At 55.4% G+C, this 19278-nt stretch overlaps 2 protein-coding genes across 3 annotated transcripts; one reads left to right on the plus strand and one right to left on the minus strand.

Annotated features, from left to right (window-relative positions):
• Positions 1–886: 886 nt before the first annotated feature.
• Positions 887–12071, plus strand: CACFD1 (calcium channel flower domain containing 1). Of its 2 annotated transcripts, XM_035341680.1 has the most exons (5): positions 890–1318; positions 6189–6261; positions 6572–6697; positions 6783–6890; positions 6999–12071. In XM_035341680.1, exons 1-5 carry the CDS (start codon positions 1195–1197, stop codon positions 7090–7092), a joined length of 525 nt encoding a protein of 174 aa, XP_035197571.1. In that variant the 5' UTR covers positions 890–1194; the 3' UTR covers positions 7093–12071. The 2 variants fall into 2 exon arrangements, with proteins under 2 accessions (XP_035197572.1, XP_035197571.1); XM_035341681.1 differs by lacking the exon at positions 6572–6697 and having other exon boundaries at positions 887–1318.
• A 158-nt stretch (positions 12072–12229) lies between these two features.
• Positions 12230–17009, minus strand: SLC2A6 (solute carrier family 2 member 6). Its single transcript, XM_035341677.1, has 12 exons — positions 16878–17009; positions 16499–16743; positions 15746–15908; positions 15453–15659; positions 14785–14884; positions 14273–14484; positions 13963–14115; positions 13768–13876; positions 13379–13552; positions 12933–13078; positions 12689–12846; positions 12230–12625 (listed from the first exon to the last, which is right to left on the minus strand). Exons 2-11 carry the CDS (start codon positions 16597–16599, stop codon positions 12691–12693), a joined length of 1521 nt encoding a protein of 506 aa, XP_035197568.1. The 5' UTR covers positions 16600–16743; positions 16878–17009; the 3' UTR covers positions 12230–12625; positions 12689–12690.
• Positions 17010–19278: the final 2269 nt, after the last annotated feature.

Consider the following 19278-nt stretch of genomic DNA (forward strand, 5'->3'; position numbering starts at 1 on the left):
TTTTTGTTCCAGATCAGCTATGCAGAGTCTCTGGTCTGCAGAGATGGGCTCTGATTACTGACCGTATGCTCCACGTTCATTTGCAAAATGTGCAGCTGCTGCCTTTGTAATTTAAGAGAATTAAGGGTGTTTCACTGTACCAGTTGTTTGGATACCAACAGGTTGCCAGCTGGGACATTTCTGATATGCAAAGTCCCGCTTCAACTCCCTCCTAAAAACCTGATTCCATTCAGATTAAGGGGAGTGGTTTGCTCTTATCTTGAGGGCACAATTTTTGTAACAATTTTCACATTCAACTCATATCCATTCAAAAATTCATGTTTCTCTTTCCTCTTACCACACACAGGGATAACAGCAGCTAGTGGTTAGGGGAAGCAGGACCCAGGGCTTCTGCTTTACCTCTGACTTTTCTGCCTAACGTTAGACAAATCACTTCACCTTCCGCTGAAGCAAAAGCTCGGTCCTCAGAGAGATAAAAGGAGTGAAGACAGAGGTAAGAGCAGAGTGCAGGCTGCTGTGTGCTTGTGTTGTTGGTACAACTGAGGCACGGGGGCTGTGGACACGCATGGCTTTAAGAGCTGAGGCACCCACAACACCTCCCCCTGTGATCTGAGGCAAGAAGCTGTTATCAGCCTGGCCAAAACTTCCGAACATTGAGGTTTGTGCGTCCAGAGCTCAGCCGGGAGGAGAGGCTGGGGCTCAGTCCTAGTCCCCATGAGACGACGGTGCGTTTTGGGGCAGACGCGTGCCCTCGCTCAGAGCGGAGCCAGCCGCCCTGTGCACCCTAGGGCCCGCCATGGGCTGCATGCCTCCCCGCCTGCTGCCGCCTACGAATATGCACGCAGGGCTCTGCCCACTGGCTTTTTAATGAGCGTGACATCAAAGCCCTCCCTGCTGGAGGAGGGGACCCACAATGCAATAGGCAAGGAGACGTGGAGGCTGCTCCCCCCCCCGGCCGCTGGCATCGCTGCTGCAGGCAGAGCCCCTCCATTGTCAGCCCTGGGGGGCCCGGCCGTGCATGGGGGTGCGGGGAGAGGCCCACCAGCAGCAGGGCTGGGTTTAGGGGGTTTAGGGGCTGTCTCCAGGCCTTGCTGGAGGGGGGGGGGGAGTGTCACCTGGAGGGACATCCCGCACTGCTGGGGCTCAGGTGGGGAGCGGGGAGCTGCCCCCTGACCCCCCAGGAGCAGGGGGGCCATGAGTTCTCAGGATGACCAGTTCCAAGCAGCAGCCCCTGAGCCAGCGGCTCCCTCCGCCGATGATGGCATGACCTGGTGGTACAGGTGGCTCTGCAGGATTGCCGGGGTCATCGGGGGCGTGTGTAAGTATCCCCTCCCTCGCAGCCAAGGGTTCCCCATCGGCTCTGCTCGTGCATGCAAAAGCGTGTGGCAGGAGTCGTGCCTGCCCATCCCTGGGTCGTGTTTGTGTAGGGGGAGGCGGGCCGTGGAACAATAGTTTGGGGTTGCAGGTTTGTGTCTCTTCTACACATGTAGTTGGCTGAGTTTTGGGCAGGAGGACGAGCCACAACGAGCCTGAAGCGGGGTGATTTTAGCTTGCACGTGAGAGGTGTGCTGCGTGGTTGCTGAACTCGCTGAACTTTGGCACCTGGGAGAAGGGGTGTCTCGGGGGGGATCTGCAAATCCTCGAGTTTTGTCTTGGATAAAGCTCATCTCCCATCACTGGGAGAGTTGGGAGCAGCAGCCAAGCCCCCGGTCCTGCAGGAGGGCTGCGGGCAGATAAACTAGACAATGGTTTTATTGGGTTTTTAAACTAGACAATGGTTTTTATTGGGAGCACCAGGCTCAGGGCGCTCGGCGGGGTCAGGTGCGGGGTGTGAACAGGGGCCCTGGGGTTTGATTCTTCCATCCTATCTGACCGTCAGGTGTTTGTGTTCCTGCAACTTTCCTGTTCTGAACGTCAGAGCATGTTTCCTCTTACTCCTGCCGTTTATCACGGAGGGCCTGGCTGTGTTTTCTGAAGGCGAATAACGACCTTGGTTAGTGTTGTGTGTTTTTTAAGTGGTTTAGTCTTGGACACGCAGAAGATGGGAGACAGCGTACAGCGAAGTGAGTTGGCTGCGCTGTGAATTACCTGCTGCCGAAAAAAATTTTCCCAGGGAAAGAGTCTTTGCACCTTTGCCAGAAATCAGCTTGTCCCGTAGTGCTGTTTTGCTACATTCTGTGGGGAGATTAATAGCTCTTAAAAGCAGGAGGGACTGTTATGACCGCTTAGTCTGATCTCCTGCAGAGCACAGGATGGAGAATTCCTTCTGCTTCAGGTCCACGACTTCTAGTAAAACAAGAGTGTTTCTCAGCCAGTACAGTCAGCCCTGATTTATTCCCTCTGCTGTAGTGTTTCGTCTGATCCCTCTCTCTTCCTGCCCCCTTTCCATGCCTGTTCCTGCCTCAGGACTTGACTGTACAAGGCCATGGTGTTTTTGCAGCCGACCTCGTGTGCTGTGGCATCACTGGGCAGCACCTTTAAAACCCTTTTTGGCTATGCTGATAAAACATAACACTGCTCTTGCTTTTACATCTTAGGTGCTGAAATTTCAGAGGTGTGAAAAGATTCCACAGGGCTGCTCTTACGGGGCAACACGTACCGGAGGCCTCTGGTGGAGGTGGGAGGCCTGGAGGCTGGCCGGGCTGCATCCCCGGGGCAGCACCCACGAGGGGGCCGTGGGGTGATGTCGGTCCCACGGGCTGCGTCCTCAGCACCCTTCATGTGGCTTTGGCCCACACACGGCTCGGGGGATGTGGATGGAGGGCAAAGAGCCGGAGGTGGCTGCGCTGCCTGCCTCGTGTGCCAGAGCAGCTTGTGAGGGGCTTGAAAGCAGCACGAGTCTTTGAAAGCAGATTTTTCCCCTCTGTCTTTAGCTTTCAAAGCAGCTGAGTTGTGCTTGGATTCTCAGTCTTTTCTTCACAGCTTGGAGAACTCATGACTTGTTTTTAAAGGAAAGCTGAGAGTTTTACGTGTTTGGGTGAAGCCGGGAGAAGAAACAGACGAGAGGATTGCCGATGACTCGGGGAGTCAGACAGCTTGCCCTGTGGCCCAGGCAGTCTCCCTTCGTGAGGGCTGTGAGGCAGAGAACAAGGCAGCTGGGGTCACAGGCAGGGAAATGGGAGGCCATGGAAGGAGGCAAACCTCCGTGCTCCATGCTGGTGACAGGCCTCCTCAAAACGCTCCTTGTTCAGCATCGCCTTGTTGAAGGTGGCCTGTTAGGACAAGGGCTGACTGATAACTAGGCAAGGCCGGAGTGTGCCTCTGATTTCAGAGCTCTCTGTGAAGGAACAGAACTCGTTTATAAGGATTTTGGACATCTGGGTTGTGGCTGCTACATGGCTGGGTTATTTTGTGCAGAGGGAAAAATTCCCTGTAGGATGGATGAGAAACTTTGTCAGTGGAGGTGAGGCTGGGAGGTGACACATACCACATGCCAACACCTGTAACCAGCAAGATCAAGTCAGAAAGGGCTGGGAGGTGGAGCACAAGCAAGACAAACAAGGCTCGGGATCTGTTTCAGGCTCCTGCATAGCCTGGCTTGGTGACCTCGGCTGAGTCCCCTCTCCCGGTTGTGTTCCCATTTGTAAAAGGACGATGGGAGTCTGTGGCTTTTGTAAAATGCTCTAGGAGCAAAAATAGGGTTGCATTGAGGACAGTGACCAGCTGCTTGGAATGAATAGAGGCTTTGTGGGGGGTGGTGATGGTTTTTTTTTTTTTTTTTTTTTTTTTTTTACTTCCTCGTTTTAGCTCCCAGTTATTTGTGCTTCCCCAGGGCCTCAGGATGGAACAGCAGTTAAACAAATGGCAGGACTGTCTTCCATAGCTGACGTGCCATCGAGCATTATCTGAATTTCAAGCCTCTTGTGAGGCTTTGTTGTGCAAAAAGAAGCCTCTGGGTTGGCTCCGTGTCCCTTTTGGCTGCAGAGGCAGGAGCTGATCCTGCCCCAGCGGGACCAGGATGTGCCAGGCTGCTGCAGGATGCATTGCACTGGAAAGGAGACCGAAGGTCACCGAATCATTATCTCCGTGGCTGTTGGCAACCACCACTGAGTGCAGTGCTCCTGCGACTGTAAACCTTTGACTCCTTTCCTCCTGGTTGGTGCTTGTGCTGACGTAGGGCCTCGCTCAGCTCAGGCCTGCTGGGTCATTAGTCCGTTGGCAACCCGGGTGATCGCTTCGCTGAGGCTGCTGCGAGGATGTTTAGTGCTCAAGGGTTGTTACGGGATGAAAACAAAACTTGAAAAACTGAACCAAAGCCCTGACAAAACGAAACCCTGGTTGACTAGTGTAAAAAGAAATAAAAAAATAATAATAGTAGGGCCAAAGTCCTGCTTGGAAAATAACATTCTGCCTCCCTAGGTTTGCTCTGTGGTTGAGGCTGATTTTGTAGCTCTCTGAACCTCTTGCACTGCTCTGCTCCACTGTGCTGTTAGCTGGGACAGGGCTCTGCCCTGACCCTTTCAGTGGTACTCAAAGTGCTGCTGGGTTTTGTTGTTTGCTAATAATAAGATGCTTGAAAGTCATTTAACATTATTTTCAGAAGTGTGCTTTTCTGTGAAGAAAAAGTGTCACAAGCCCATGGTGCGGACTTGTGCCACAAGTACCCTGAGCTCCTCTTCTGTGAGCCTCCAAGGGTTTTTTGGTCACAGAGTTAGAAACCTCCCTGCCTGCTGCTGCTTACAGTCCTGTGTGATGTTCCTTTACCAGCTCTCTGGCTGTTTGCACGTGTGTATCATCCCACCCCGGTGCCTCAGTTTCCCCTACAGTGCCCGGACACTGACACCGATCCCTTTGTGATGGGATGATGAGAAGTGCCCTTGGAGTGTGGCTGGTAGCGTGTTCTCTGGTATTTCTGCTCTGTTGGGATCTTGTTCTTGCAGGAATCTCCAGGAGATTTTGGGTCCTACAGGACAGTCCTAGGAAGCCTCTAAAAATAAACTTTTTTGGTTGTTTTCTAAAATCAGGAGGCAGTTTACTCGTGGGGTGAACTTAGCCTGGTTCTATCATAGGCCTGCAGCTCTGTTTCCCAGTCTGGTAAATAAGGGCAAATATTCTTGAGGAAACCTTGAGGATTCAGCAGGGGATGCCTGAAGGAAACCTTGCAAACGCGAGCCAAGCTTTTGAAGGTCAGGACTGCTCACAGCAGCCCTGCTCAGGGATTCCCTTAGCAAAACATGAGCAGACTGCAGAAATACCTGGACCCGGGCTGATTCTCAGGTTCACACTGCTCTCTTCATTATTCAGCTGCACATCCCAGGCCAGCCTTTAAGGGCTGTATAATTTCAGCTGCGGTTTTGCACTGTGTAGTTGTTCACTGGGGACGCAGCCCCTGCCTTGCCACCCTCCCTCCCGTGGGCTCGGGTTCCCAGGTGAGCAGCAGCAGCCTCTCGGTGTCAGCGGGGGAAAGGGGCCGTATCGAGTGCAGGGAGCGCTTTGCAAGTTTAATGAGGCCGGAGCTGGGTGCCTGCAGCCTGGCTGCTGGCTGCTTCCTCTCCTGGATTACGAATTCAGGAGAGCAGGAGCTATTCTGGGCCTTGCTTTAGCCATCATCCACTTCCATTTGTATTAGCAGAGACCCCAAATTGGCTGTTTTCTGCCCCTCTCTAGCAGAGTTGCACAGAACTAGCAGCGTGTCACTGGGTTCACCTCTCCTCTATTTTCATCCTGAAAGGGCTGCAAGTATTTTTTTTGCTGAACTTCTCCCTTCTCCTCTGAGATAGGTGCCTGCAGGGTCCTCTTCGTTCAGTCCTGGGACAAACCAGTGATTCCTTTGCAAATAAAACCCGTGTGCCACATATGTGAGCGCACATAAAAGCAAACACTGCTGTGTGCAAGCATCACAGTGAGGCACCAAGTGTTCAGAGCAAAAGGATACCTGGATGCTGGGCCAGGTGGAATGGGAACAAACCCTCCGCCTGCATCCTGGTCTCCTCGGGCCATCAGCCCTTCCACACCGCTCTGTGCATGCTGCTCTGCAGTGCCTGGAGGTGCCAGCCAAGGCAAGGACCCTTCTGAGCAGCTCCAGCGGTGTCTGTCCAGACAGATGAGCCCAAAGCACAGGAGGGCACAACCTGCTGGTGTGGCTGCAGGGCAGGCTGGAGCTGGGTGAAGCTAACCCTGCTGGCCAGCCTCTGGCCCCGCTGTCCTGTGGGTCGTTGTGGTCACTGAAAGCCTCTTTTGCCTTCCAGCCTGTGCCTTTGCTGGTCTCTGGAACTGCGTCACCATCAACCCCCTGAACATAGCAGCTGGCGTGTGGATGATGTGAGTGGAGTTTCTGTTCTTTTTTTTTTTTTTTTTTTTTTCTTCTGCCGGGATGGAGGTGTGATCCTTAGGGGTTGCTTCCAGCTCAGGATACTCTGTGATTCTGTTCCTTACCCCCTTTTCTACTGCTTTTTAGGTAAATACTGCAGTAACCTTACCAAAAATCTGGGGTCTGGGGTTGGGAATTATCAAGAAGGGGGGTGAGGGAAGCGGGGTCCAGCCTCGCTGCATGCTTCTGCTTTGGTATGGCTGGGGGCATGGCTGACCCTTGCTCTGGGGCAGTGTTAACTCTCGTGTGCTCTACCTGGAGGCTCAACGCCTTCGTCCTGTTCCTGTGTGAAGCCCCTTTCTGCTGCCAGTTCATCGAGTTCGCCAACGCCGTGTCTGTGAGGGCGGACAAGCTGCGGCCCTGGCAGAAAGCTGCTTTCTACTGCGGGTGAGGATGCTCCCGGGGCTGGGCACTGGGTGTTTTGGGTGTCCCGTTCCTCAAACCAGCCCGGGGCTGCCTCTCTCTCTTTCAGGATGGCAGTGTTCCCCGTCATGCTCAGCCTGACGCTGACCACACTCTTTGGAAATGCCATCGCATTTGCAACCGGGGTGCTTTATGGCCTATCGGCGCTCGGCAAGAAGTAAGAGATCTGCCTGCTGGTGGAGGGCAGGGGAGGGGAAGGTGGACCTCCAGCCCGCACCCCGTCCATTCCCAGCTCACATCCCCGTGCTGTCCCTTCTCTCTGCAGGGGAGATGCCATTTCCTACGCCCGGATCCACCAGCAGCAGAAGCAAATGGATGAAGAGAAGCTCACGGGGTCCCTGGAGGGACAGGCCCTCTGAAGCGCCTGAGCTCAGGGGAACCTCACATGGACACTGAGGTGTTGGTGAAGATACGGAAATCCACTCTGCCCTTCCTTCTGCCTGCTCCCTTCTCTGTTACTCCGCTATTTCCCTGGACACTGCAGCAACTGGAAATCTCAGGGGCTGGGGCGGGCTGTGCCCTCCTCTCACACCAGCAGCCAGACCTCAGCGCATTGGCCACTCTCTCCTCGCCCTCTCAGAGTTTTAACACTGAACCAAATATCTCACAGTCCCCTTTCTTCTTTTTTTTTTTTTTTATTTTACTTTTTTCCCTGCAGAGGTGCTGGCCCTTTGAGTGCTGCTGCACAAGCCTAAACATGTAGCCTTTCTGTTTTGATGCCTGGTTAATGAGCCTGCTCCGTTTTGCTGGGGACTGAGTGTGGGCAACATGCTCACTGGGAACTGCTCTTGGAGCTGCCTGGCTCCACTGGTTGCATGCCCAGGGGTTGGTTACACACTATACCTCTTAAAGTAACGCACTCTGGTGTGGCACTTCCCAGGCACAAAACACTAATCCAGCATTCAGCAAAACCTGGTGATGCTCACGCTTGGTTTTCTTCCACCGAGCAGGTTTTAGTATGGGTCCAGTTAGGCTGGGCATCAGACATCCCTGCGCACTGAAGGACTTCCAGCAAAAATCCCACATGAAGACAATGACCACTCTGCAGAGAAGCTGCGAGAGATGCTGGGGCAGATCCTGGGAACTAAAGTACAGTCTCTCCTTCCTCTGGATACAGCTTCAGGCAGTTACGACCATTAACTTGAATTATACGCATTAATTACTTAGTCTGAACAAGGGTACTTGTCTTAAACTTCACCTTTTTACTGGGGAGGATGTGAAGGGTGGTTTGCTTTACCTCAGCTGAAAAAGGATAGTATTGCTTGAGCCAACTGTTTGGTTTTTTTTGCTGGTGTGATGGTTGCTGATGTGCGTGAGCATCCTTTTCTTGTGACCCCGGGACTGTGCTCTGTTACCTCTCACTTCCCGTGTCTGCTCCTGCAGCCCGTTCTTCTGCGTGTGGGACCTGCTTTTTGCTTCTGTCTGGTACAGTCGTTCTCATTGGGCTCATGCTTTTTTGCATCAGTCCTGGGCTGGTTTTGCATGGGGAGATGGCAAATCCTTCCTTTGCAAACAGAGAAATCTGTACCAGTTCGGTGTGGATGGCAGGTTATTGTCCTGGGCACTTTGCTGCTTTGTTCCAAGCTCTGTCATGTTCTCTGCGTCGTGTCAGGCAGAACAGAACTGCTCACTAGGTCCAGGTCCCACACTTCTCAACACAGTTTCTTCTTGGGGGGAGGGGTGTTAATTTATTAGTTTTTACACAGTTGCTTTTTGTTTTACTTAGGAAAAGGGAAAATAACTTATTTCTACATATTTATGTGTTTTGATGGGCTTTGCTTTCTCTGGGTGTAGGAGAAAGGAGCGCTCCTTTCCCTGTCATTCAAAGGAAAGCATCGTCTCATTTTGGGGGTCTCTCTGGACCAGGGAGAACCCTGGCTGCTGTAACAGGGGTACTGGGAAATCCCATTTCAGCCTTCAGAGTGTTTCTCAGACTTTTGGAAAGTGTGCTGCCCTTCGATCCCTTTGTCTTATGGGTGCCGATGTGACTGGAGTTGCTTTTCCCTGCTGGGCTGGAGGGTTTGTGCTCGGTGAAGGCAGGGGGCAGCTCTGGCGAGCAGTGGCAGCCTCTTGTCACCGTCCTGCGCTGGGAGCTGGGCTCCTGCTGCCTCCTGACCCTTTGTGGTCCCATTCAAATTAGCGGGGTGCCAGAGGGGTCGTGTTGCTGGTGGCTGGGTGCTGTTCATCGTCAGAAGCTGCAGGAGAGGATGGCCAGGAACTGGTGCAGCTGGTCACTGCAGCGGGAGCAGCGCAGCCCCTGGGGACCGGGGGGCTAAGCTGCCAGCTAATGGCATTTCTTGTTTCTTCCGTGGCGTTCAGGGAGGTGTGAAGATTTGCACCAGGCAGGAATGCGGCCTGGCTTTATTTGCACACCCAGGCCCTCGCAGCTGGATGCTGGGCAGCCGCTTCGTGCTAAGCCCCTTTTCCCCCGGGCCTCTGAGCTGTAATTGCTCTGACACCAGCTTGTCTGGGGCGCAGAATAGGCACCGCCAGCCCAGATGCAGCTTGTTTCAATAAAGCCTCTGCCGTTTTGCAGCCCCCAGCTCCGGGCTGGTCCTGTGGCTGTGTGCAATATGTGGGGCATTGGCTTTCCTTGTGCATGCGTGCACAGGGACCCAAGCCCGCGGCTGTGGGGTGGCGCAGGGGGATGCACCCCAGAACACCTCCGAGTGAAGCCTCAGTGATCATAGCCTCTCTGCTCCGCTACCTTCATGGGGTGGCTGCGTTGTGGAGTCCTGCCTGGCGAGCAGGACATCCGACTTGATTTCAAGGGGCTGGGGAGTTAAGTAGTGTTTAGTAGAGGACTGATGCACGTAGAGACCCACATGTCTTTGGTAGTGACTGCTTTGCTCTGCGAGTAGTTCCGCAGGTGGAAGGCGAAGCAGAGGCAATAGGTAACCCTTGCGGTCTGATCTATGCCCACAGGGATGAACCAGGAGAACGGCAGGGTCCTCGCTGGCTTTGGCTGCCTGCTGGCTCACCTCTGCTCCGTTGGCTCCAGTGGCAGAAGTCCCTGGGGTGCCAGCAGTGCCATCACGCTGCGAATCGCAGCCCCTGGCTTTGACCAGGCAAGCTAGTAACGTGCATTGCTCTGCCACCATTAGCAGGATGCAAAGCCCAGCTCCGAGCTGTGGGCATGCTTTTGTTGAAAATGAGCCTCAGGGACTCTTCTGCAAGAGCTGAGCTGGATCCCGTGGCCACAATGCTTAACGCCTCTGGTTCTGCTCAGCATCTCCGTGCCTGCCTGAACAGGAGGTGTCTGGGATCCGTGCTCCGAGAGAGCTGACTCTACAGATGCAGCAATATTGGGGTGAGCACATCTGGAGCGGGTGCTCTGGGGAATGCTGGCTGGCTGTGATGCAGCAGGACCCAAGCCAGATGTGGCTGCTGTTGGTCTGGTGAAGTCTGCGTGTGGGGCCTGCAGCACCCATGGCTTTCAGGGGTGGTGCTGAGTTAGTGGCTGGTCTCACCTCGGTGTGAGGCTATTTTTGTGGAGATAGAAAAGACCTTTAGAGTAGTAGTATCACAGTAGTAAAGGTGCCCATTCACAGTGCATGGTGGTTGTTAGTTGTGTTTAGAGGCAGGGTGCTAGGAGCTGTGCAAGAATAATGAAGTTAAAGTCCTGCTGTAGAGATTTTACAGGATCAGCCCAGTCCCAGCTGGCGGTGTGCAGGCTGGAGGGCTAATCTAATGGGTCTCTGTGGAAGAGGTTCTGGGTCTCTTGGGAGAGAAGGGGGCAGAAATTCTGTTATGTGAGACCTCGATAGCGGGTGGTGCATTGACTACAGCGAGTATGGAAAATCAGCTGGAAACCAGCAGTAATTGTGTACTTGGGAGTGGACTGTTACACCATTCACTCTCTGAGCTGTGCACTTCTCTTACCCAAGTGCATTTATACAACACGCAACTCCTCCGTGTCCCATTCAGTCTCAAAAATTACTGCACTTGTGCGTATAAACTCCCCGTTCCCCTGGGGTTCTCCACTGGGCACGCAGAGAAGGGCAGAAGCTCACTTTCTGCTGCGTACCCAGACCTTGCTGCTCTAAGCAGGAGCTGGTTTTGTAACACCAATTGATTTTTCTGTGTGTGCAGTGAATAAAAAGACCATTCTACCTCTGGAAAGAGCCCCTGTGATTTCTCAGACTCTAAATGTTGTAGCAAAACCCCTCACGCTTTCTCTGTGGAATAAAGATCACTCAGAAAATACTTCTCCAATGTGGTTCGGGCATTTGCTCCTTAGGCCAAGCCCTGAGAAGCTCAATTCATCTTTGTCATTTTTTTTTTTCTCAGGAAAAAACATCCACTGTCTGCAGGGAAGGGTTTAACTGAAGTGAAGATATCAAGACCTGATACATAGCCATGTGCGAAAGAGAATGCTCTAGGACAGGGCTGCCAGAGATCCTGATCTTCTGAAGGTCAGTGGAAAGCAGAGGCTCTTGAGAGCTCTTGTAATCTGGCCATGCTTAGAAACAGTCATATTCCAGCCAGGGCTGGACATCTTTCTGGAAACAGGTCTCGGCTGCAGAGGTTTGGTCTAATACTGAAATTTCTCTGTGGTTTTCATTTTGGCCCATCTCTCTTCCTCTGTCCTAGGCTGCTTTAAATTAATCCTCTGATAAAGCACATCTTCTCCGAGGTGAGGTGCACCTTCTGCTGCAGGGGAACTAAAATGCAGTTAGTGTTTCCTGAGATTTAGGTCAAATATGCAGTGTTGCCCCCCAGTTCCTTGTCACAGCAGGCTGAAGTGTACCAGGAACGGGAGGCCACAAGCATAGCCACAGGCCCTCAGGTTGCCAAGTGCATTTCAGCAGGCTGGCAAATGCTCAGGCAAATCATCTCCAAGCCCAGCCTGTGCTGTTCTGCCCCTTTGGGAAGAGTTATGTGGGACGCAATACTCAGCAAGGCCAGTCATTCCTCGCAGCCATAACCACCTCCTGCAGCCGTGCTTTACCCAGGGTTAGGTTCTTAAAAATGAAAATAAAAACAGAGACCTTAATTTTGCAGGACATCAGGAAAAGGGTGAGAGCAATTTGCTACTTACTATGCAGCTGAAATCTCAGTGATGGAGGTGGAGGCTCTACACACAGGTGTGATGGGGCACATCCACCTTCCTGGATGTGTAAAAACCCCAGGGTGGGAAGGACCTGCCCCACTACGATGTAGTCTGTACCTACTGTGTCTTTCCTCCAGGGAATCACTTGCACTACAGCTGAATGTCTGTCTATTCCCACCCTGTGTGTTGTGTCTTGAATTTTCTTTGTGAACTGTAGTTGGTCTTGCTCATCAGGCTCCTAGTGTAATGTGTGTTTTTAGAGCAATAAAATGTGGCAGCTTTTTTTATACAAAAATATCTGGCTCTGCCTTTTTTCAAGTCTTCAAGTACACGAGCCTCACATGGGAGGCTGCAGGGTGCTGTGATCCCCAGTCACAGCCACTGCTTGCCTCTCCCCCTCCCACCCCCCTTAAGCTTTCCTCTCTGCAAACCAAGGCAACATCTTGCACTTGGAGGCCAAACTGCTTTATTCTTGCAACTACATCCTGAATGGGTGCCAGCACGGCTACAGCTGTTAACTCTGCTCCAGCCAAAGCCTGGGGGCTCTGGGGCTGCTTGGGTGGCTGCTGCGCTAAGGACGTGCGAGGTCTCTTGTCCACAGCCACACATTTTAGTTTCCAGGACACTTTTAGTCCCAGCCTGGCGCTGGTTACGCGGTCCCATGCCTCGGGCTGACATGGTGCCCAGAGAACACCGGGTAGTGCTGAGTGACTTGGGAAGAGAAGGTAGAGTTTGGTTTGGCAACATCCATGTCCAAAGCAATACAGTCATTGCCGCCTGTTCCTCTCCCTCGGGGGGGGAAGCACCATCTTCGGAGACCTCCAGCTTCCACCTCCAGCACCACAGGCATTTTCTCTCTAGCCCTCGAGCACGTGGGCAGGCAGCCCGGTGCAGCCAGCAGCTCCTACCTCATGAACGACCTCCGCCCAGTCCTGAAGAAGGCTTCGATCTGTTCCAGGGACCTGCCCTTGGTTTCTGGGACACAGCAGCCTGTAAATAAGATGTTCCCAGCGCAGATGATGGCGAAGAACAGGAATGGCACCTCGAGGCCGAAGGCTTCCTGCAAAGCAGGGCAGAAAGCAGATGTGAGCCAGCACCGGGGGCTCCGAGGAAGAGCTCTTGGACACCCCCCGGGACAGTACCCACCACAACCCGGAGGAAGAACTGGGTGAGGGTGAAGGCTGTCAGCCAGCTCACGACAACACAGAGGCCTGAGGCCACCCCCCGGGCTTTCAGAGGGAGGATCTCCGACATCAGCAGCCAGGTGATGGGGCCCCAGCCCATGGCATAGCCTGCAGGAGAGGAGAAGGTAAGGTGAGGCTGCTGAGGCTTCAGAGCCCCTTAGGGTAGGGCAGGAAAGCCCGGTACAATCCTACCCTGCTCCCCTGTCAGTCAGTCGTTATTTTCTCCCCATGCAAACTGTGAGTCCTGAAAAGTGACTTCAGATGCCATCTTTCTCAGTCTCCCAGGGAGATCTGCCTTTCAATCCCAAACCTCCTTGCCCTGTATCACCCTGCCTCGGAGGAGAAATATCCCCCAGGCTGGTTCCCTGCTCTGTGCTGTGGTCCCGGGCTCTCGCCCCCTGCACCTACCCATTATGAAGAACATGGTAGCCAGGAGGGGGATGAGGGTGATGTAGTTGATGGACTCCGCAGGAGGGCTGGCAGAGCTCGCCAGGGTCCTGTTGGCGATGGTGCCGTTCTGAGAAGAGGGCATGAAGTGGATGTAGAGCCCCATGGTCAGGTTGGAGGCCAACATGACACCAGCTGTGGAGAGATGCAACAGCACCGTGGGACAAAGCGGTGAGCGATCCCTTCTGTGCAAAGGCCCAAGTCCCTGGGGTCACCTCTGCTCAGGAGCTGAGCCACCACCAGAGACCCATCCTGAGTCCTGTGTGGTTTAAATTCCCACTCCTGCACATTTGCAGAGCTCCTGGAAGGAGTCAACAATTTCCTTTGCATGTCGTGGCAGAGAGACTTACCCGACACAAAGAGAAGAATCTTCCTGCCAGCTTTATCCATCGACACAGCAGCAATCACCACCGAGAACAGACGCACCAGGCCGACAAGAGCTGCATCGTACTCCGGTTTCTGCAACAGCAAGAGCCGGGAGGAAGCTGAGAGGGGAGACCCAGGAAAGGGCAGACACCCATGGTGACAGGGCAACCTGAGCTCACCAGGATGACAGCCGTTTTCTTGAATATCGACTGCAGGTACACGAGGACACAGGTGACCCCGGAGAGCTGCTGCAGGAACCTCATCCCCACGGCAATCAGGATGGGCTTGTAGATGAAGGGGTCTTTGATCTCAGCACAGGAAACCCGCCGGCTCTGGGGGGGACACAGCCAGAAAGACAAGATATTAGTCCCTTGGGCACAACCACAGCACCCAGGAAGCAGCTCGGGAGATGTCCAGAGGATGCTGGACTTTCAGCACATGGGAGATGTGATATGAAAGCGGTGGAGGTGAGCCTCGCCCTCTCCTCACCTGCTTCCTCACACTGTCTTTAATCTGCTCGTACTCCCGGGCATAGTCCGTGTCCTTGCCCCGCAGCCAGCACAGCGACTGCAGGGCCTCATCCTCCTTCCCCTGGGAGAGCAGGAACCGGGGAGAGTTGGGCATGAAGCAGAGCAGGAGGATCATGGCCAGCACCGGCACCTCCCCTGCCACGGCCAGCCAGCGCCAGTCCAGGAGCAGTCCTGCGGGAGGCAGCCAGGTTAGGAAGGGAAAGCACAGGGAAAAGCATCCTGGCCTTGCTTGAGTGCCGGCACCCCAACAGCAGAGATTTAACAAAGCCAGACAGGTAAAAACCAGAACAACAGTTCATGGTGTTCTGCTCTTCAGCCCTGACAAAACCTTGGCCGAGCCCCTCGCATGCCTGTGCTGGTGGCTGTGAGGGGAACGGATCCATCAGCTCGCTAGGAAAGTTGTTCAAAATAAACCCGTCTTCCCTAGGGTCCCCTGGGGCTTTCCTGCCTGCCGAACACCGAGATACTTGCCCAGCGCGTAGAGGATGAGGGAGCCCAGCACTGCCATGATCTGAGGACAAGCGCCCAGCATGCCTCGGACACCGGGGTGGGAGATCTCTGAGATGTAGACCTGCAGCAGGACAGGGCGCTTAGCGGAGCTGCAGCACGCAGCCAGCACCAATGAAACCCATCCTGCCATGCCTCACAGCCAGGGAAACCCAAAGTGCTGGGAAACCTGTCCTCCGGGAGGGGAAACCTGCAGGAGCTGGTCCTGCAGCAGGGCAGGAGAGCCTTGTGGCACCCATCCCTCCCACACCCATCCTCGCCTGGTGCAGGAGAAGCACATGCTCAGACCTGAGTTACTGTAAAGATGTGCCCGAGGGTTGCACAATCCTTGCCTTCCTCTGTGTCATTCAATAAATGGAGGAAACAGCGCTGGGGAGGAACAGGGCAGGGAACAGGGACCCGTCTTCCACTTTCGGTTGGCAGAAAAATCCCAGTAGCGTGGGGTCAGCTCAGGCTGGCTGTGCGGGGAGCCACTAACCTGGTGCATCCATCCCATCCCCTACAACCCAGCCGCAGCCCCGAAGCTCTGCTGATGCCTCCAAAGGAGCAGGAGACCCCGGGCTCAACTCCAGTTCCCCCCTCACCTCCCATCCTGCAACCCCCTTGACAAAATCCCTCCCGGGCTGTATTACCGGGATGGATGCGGACGTCACGCCGCCGGCGTAGCCCGTCAGCACGCGGCCCAGCAGCAGCATCTCGATGCCCTGGGCTCCAGCCAGCAGCGCGTATCCCACGGCAGAAGGCACCGCCGAGAACATGATGCTCAGCTTGCGGCCCAGGCGGTCGTTGAGGAGCATGGCACTGAGCCCCCCTGCCGCAGCCCCCAGCGTGAACACCGACTGCGGGGACACAAAGAGAGAGGGGCTTGGGTGGGTCCCTGCTGTCCCTGCGTGCATCCCCCAGCAGGGACGATCCCGCTCCTCACCCCAAACCAGGACGCTTTGTGCTGGTCCAGCCTCAGCGCAGGGTTGGGGTGAGCCTCCAGGGCGGGGATCACGGGCGAGGTGTAAACCAGGGCGAAGCCGAAGCTGAAATTCCCGAGGACGGCGGCGAACACGGCCAGGTAGAGCCGCTTGTTGTGGAGGCTTCTGAAAGGACAGAACGAGAAGGACGTGTCGGACACCGTGACGGCACCCGATGGGAAGTTTAGCTCACCCTTTTTGCAGCTTTCCCCCCGTGCAGCCCAGCCCTGCCCTTCGCCGAGGCTCCCAGCCAGCCACGGAGGGGTTTTCCTGGGGAAGGTCCCTGGCTGGTGGGGTTTTTCTGAGCCGAGGAGCAACCGCTTCTGCCGTGCTGTGTCTGCCCATCGTGCCAGGGCTGTACAGCCCCTGGGGTGGGTGAGAGCAGGACCCAGCTCCGCGGGCACTGCTGATGCTTTCCAGGTAGCTGGGCGGTTGTCAGATGAGAAACGAACTGAGAAAAGCAGAAGCTCGCAACAGAGAGAAGGGGGCTTCCCCCAGGGACCCCTAGCCATGTCAAACACCCCAAAGCCCACCTGCACAAGGCTCTCCCAGGCAGGCACACGCAGCACCGTGAGCCCCAGGCAGGATGAGACCCCCCCTCAACACAACCAGGGAGCAGCAGCGGTGGGCAGCAGCTCTCCCACCCGCTCCCCAACCCCAAAACGGGGCACACAACCACCCCACCACCAGCCCCACGGCCCCAGCCCGGCTCTCACCGCAGGTACTCCTTGTCCAGCCTCTTGCTGATGCCCTCGGGGAAAGTTCGGTACGAGGAGCTCGGTTTCCTCACCAGGGGCTCCCGCGCGCTCGGCTCCATGGCGGTGGCACGGCTGGTGCCGGATGCTCGAGGCAGGTTCTGGGGCCTGGGAGGAAGAGGCAGCTGAAAATGAAAGGGGAGAGGCCGTCTGGCGTTGCTTAATCAGAGAAATCTGCGCCTTGTGGGCTCACGCACGGCCAGCTTCTGGAGAGGAAACTGGTGGGGCCGGAAAGTCAGCAGATGGGGAGCCACGGGGAGATGAGGGCGCTCCGCAGGCCCTCCCCGCGCACCCGGCCAGCCCTGCTGATCCCCCCCAGCACCACCACAGCGGCACTTACGGGGCCGATCCTCACCAAAACCCTTCTACCCCAGCAGAAAAGTCCTTTCGCTAAGGTCACGTCTCTCCCCGTGGGGAACCAGAAGCAGCTAGGTTGAAAAAGAGGTTGTTTCTTTCTACTGGGGTAAATTACGGTGTTGTGGCCTGCCGAAGGTTTTTCAGTGCAGAGCGGAGGAAGAGGAAGGGAAGGAAACGAGAGAGGGGCGAGCACGGAGGGGGCACAAGGGAGCAGGTGGGAGCAATGATGAGCACTGATGAGGATGGACGAGGGGAGGGTGGCAGTGCTGCCACGTCGGGAGCTGCTGGGGGCTGGCTTTGCCCCTGCCATGCCCTGGTAGCATTGTGGTGGGTATGTGCAGCTCCTGGGGGCTGCGTGGTCCAAGCTTGCTCTGTAGGAAAGAGGTGGGACTGCTGGATTGGCATTCAGATTTAATTGCTGTCTTCCCTCAGTCACTCGTTTCCATGATTCACCTCAATCCATGGTGCTTTCGGGACCACCTGTGTGGTTTCTGCACCCCAAGTCTGTGTGGGAGCCCCAGCAATGCTTCGGTGCTGCCGTGGCTCGCAGCCTCTTCCCTCCGTGCCGAGCCTCGAGCAGCCTGCTTCCCCTTCTGCGGCTCCGTGTTCAGTGCCTGATCCATGCTGGGGATTTACAGCTGACTCAGCCGCTCGGGGCTGGGATTTCTCTGTGGGAAGAAAGGTCACGGAGCAAAGGGATGTCAGGGCAGCAGCAGGCCAGCTCATCCAAAAAATTCCCAGAGCTGAGTTGGTCCGTGTGGGGGTGTCACAACAGCCTCCAGCCGGGTGCAGGGAGCTGCTGCCTCCCCCGGAGCTGGTACCTGCACCCTGGGTGTCCCCTCTGCTTGCAAACACCACGGGTCACCTCCATGGCACGCTCTGTGCCGTGTGTCTGGGCCCATGGTGGCACTGCCCCGTGCCAGGTCGTGGTCCTGCACGGGGTGCTGGTGGCCAGGAGGTGTTGGTGCTGGGTGCATCTTGCAGACTGTGGAAAATCTGCAAGGACAGCTGATACAGGGGGAATTCGAGGAGGAAGGGTGCTGTGAATTCACTGCTGTGTGAATTCGTAGCATCCTTCCTCTTCAAATTCCCTGAGGCCACTGTTGGAGACAATTACTCTTTGTCCTCTCTGCCCCTCCCAGGCCTCAGCCTTTTCCCCAAATCAGTAATACCGAGTCTCTGCAATGCAAAATTTACCGTGTTCCACCCCAAAGCAGCTGTCCGTCAGCCCTGTGAGGAGTAAAATCCCCTCCATGAGCCTTTCTGGATGAAGATTGCCTGCAGGTGCTGAGCCCAGGGGTGGTCGCTGCAGGGTCTCTGGGGGCTGATACAAGGTAAGGCTTTTCTCTTTTTTTCTTTTTTTTTTTCCCCTCTTGATCCTCATGCGTGCTACGAAGATCCCAGCTGAATTTGGCTATTTGTGGCTTTTTCCACAGTTATCTTGTTGCTGGAGGAGCTGCTCAGTGGCAGCTCTTTGGTGCTGAGCGTGTGGCCCTGTGTGGGGTCGCTCCAGCCCTGTGCTCCCAGGGGGGGTTCTGCGCCTGGCTGTGGACCCTGCTGGGACCAATGCTGCTTACAGCAAGGGTGCAAAACATCCATTGCTTGTCCGTGGTGTGCTTGGGGATGGTTGGAAGAAAGGTTTTTGTGCTGTGTTCGTGGGTTTGTTGCTCGGTTGTCTGTGCGTCGGTTGGCCTTGCGTGTCTCCCAGGGGCTGGGAGCTTTCCCTTGCACAGCCAGGAGCTGAAGCAGGAGCAGGTGATGGGTCCTGGTGGTGTGCGGGGCAGTGCTGGCAGTGCTGGGCCCTGACCCAGTCGGGGCGTTTAGATGGGGAGAGGATGGCTGTGAGCCAGCCACCACAAAAAGGCATTCTGCGTGCAATATCACCTCTTGCTTTGGGACCCCTGGGGCAATCCAGGGCAGTGGGGACTGGGAGCACTGGTAGGATGGGGATGGGACCCCCACTGGGCTGAGGGGGTCCTGAGGCACCTCCTGGGCATGTGGCTGCTGCACATGCTTGCCGCAGACCTCATGGGAGGATGCGGCATTTGTCCTAAACCTGAAGCCGCTTGGACATAGGATAGAGAGGAATGCTTAACCCAACCTCTTCCCTTATATTTGGGGAAAGCGGTGCGTTGGAGAGGAGCCCTGAGCAGTCGGATCTCTGAAACACGAAGCCTTATCCAGTTTCTGCGCAGATTTGTCAACCGCTTTGGGCAGGAAATTGCTGCGTGTCTTGAAAACCCTCCAAGCACCTGTAACGCTGGGAGCGTGGGGGAGCCGTGTCTGCGGGTCTGCGCTCAGCGAGCCGGGGCTGAGCCACCGGGCAGGTCCCATCCCACGTCCCCAGAGCCACCACCCTGCCTCCCGGCAGCTCTCCATGGCTT

The sequence above is a fragment of the Oxyura jamaicensis genome, chromosome 17 (assembly GCF_011077185.1).
Source record: "Oxyura jamaicensis isolate SHBP4307 breed ruddy duck chromosome 17, BPBGC_Ojam_1.0, whole genome shotgun sequence".
NCBI classification, from domain to species: domain Eukaryota; kingdom Metazoa; phylum Chordata; class Aves; order Anseriformes; family Anatidae; genus Oxyura; species Oxyura jamaicensis.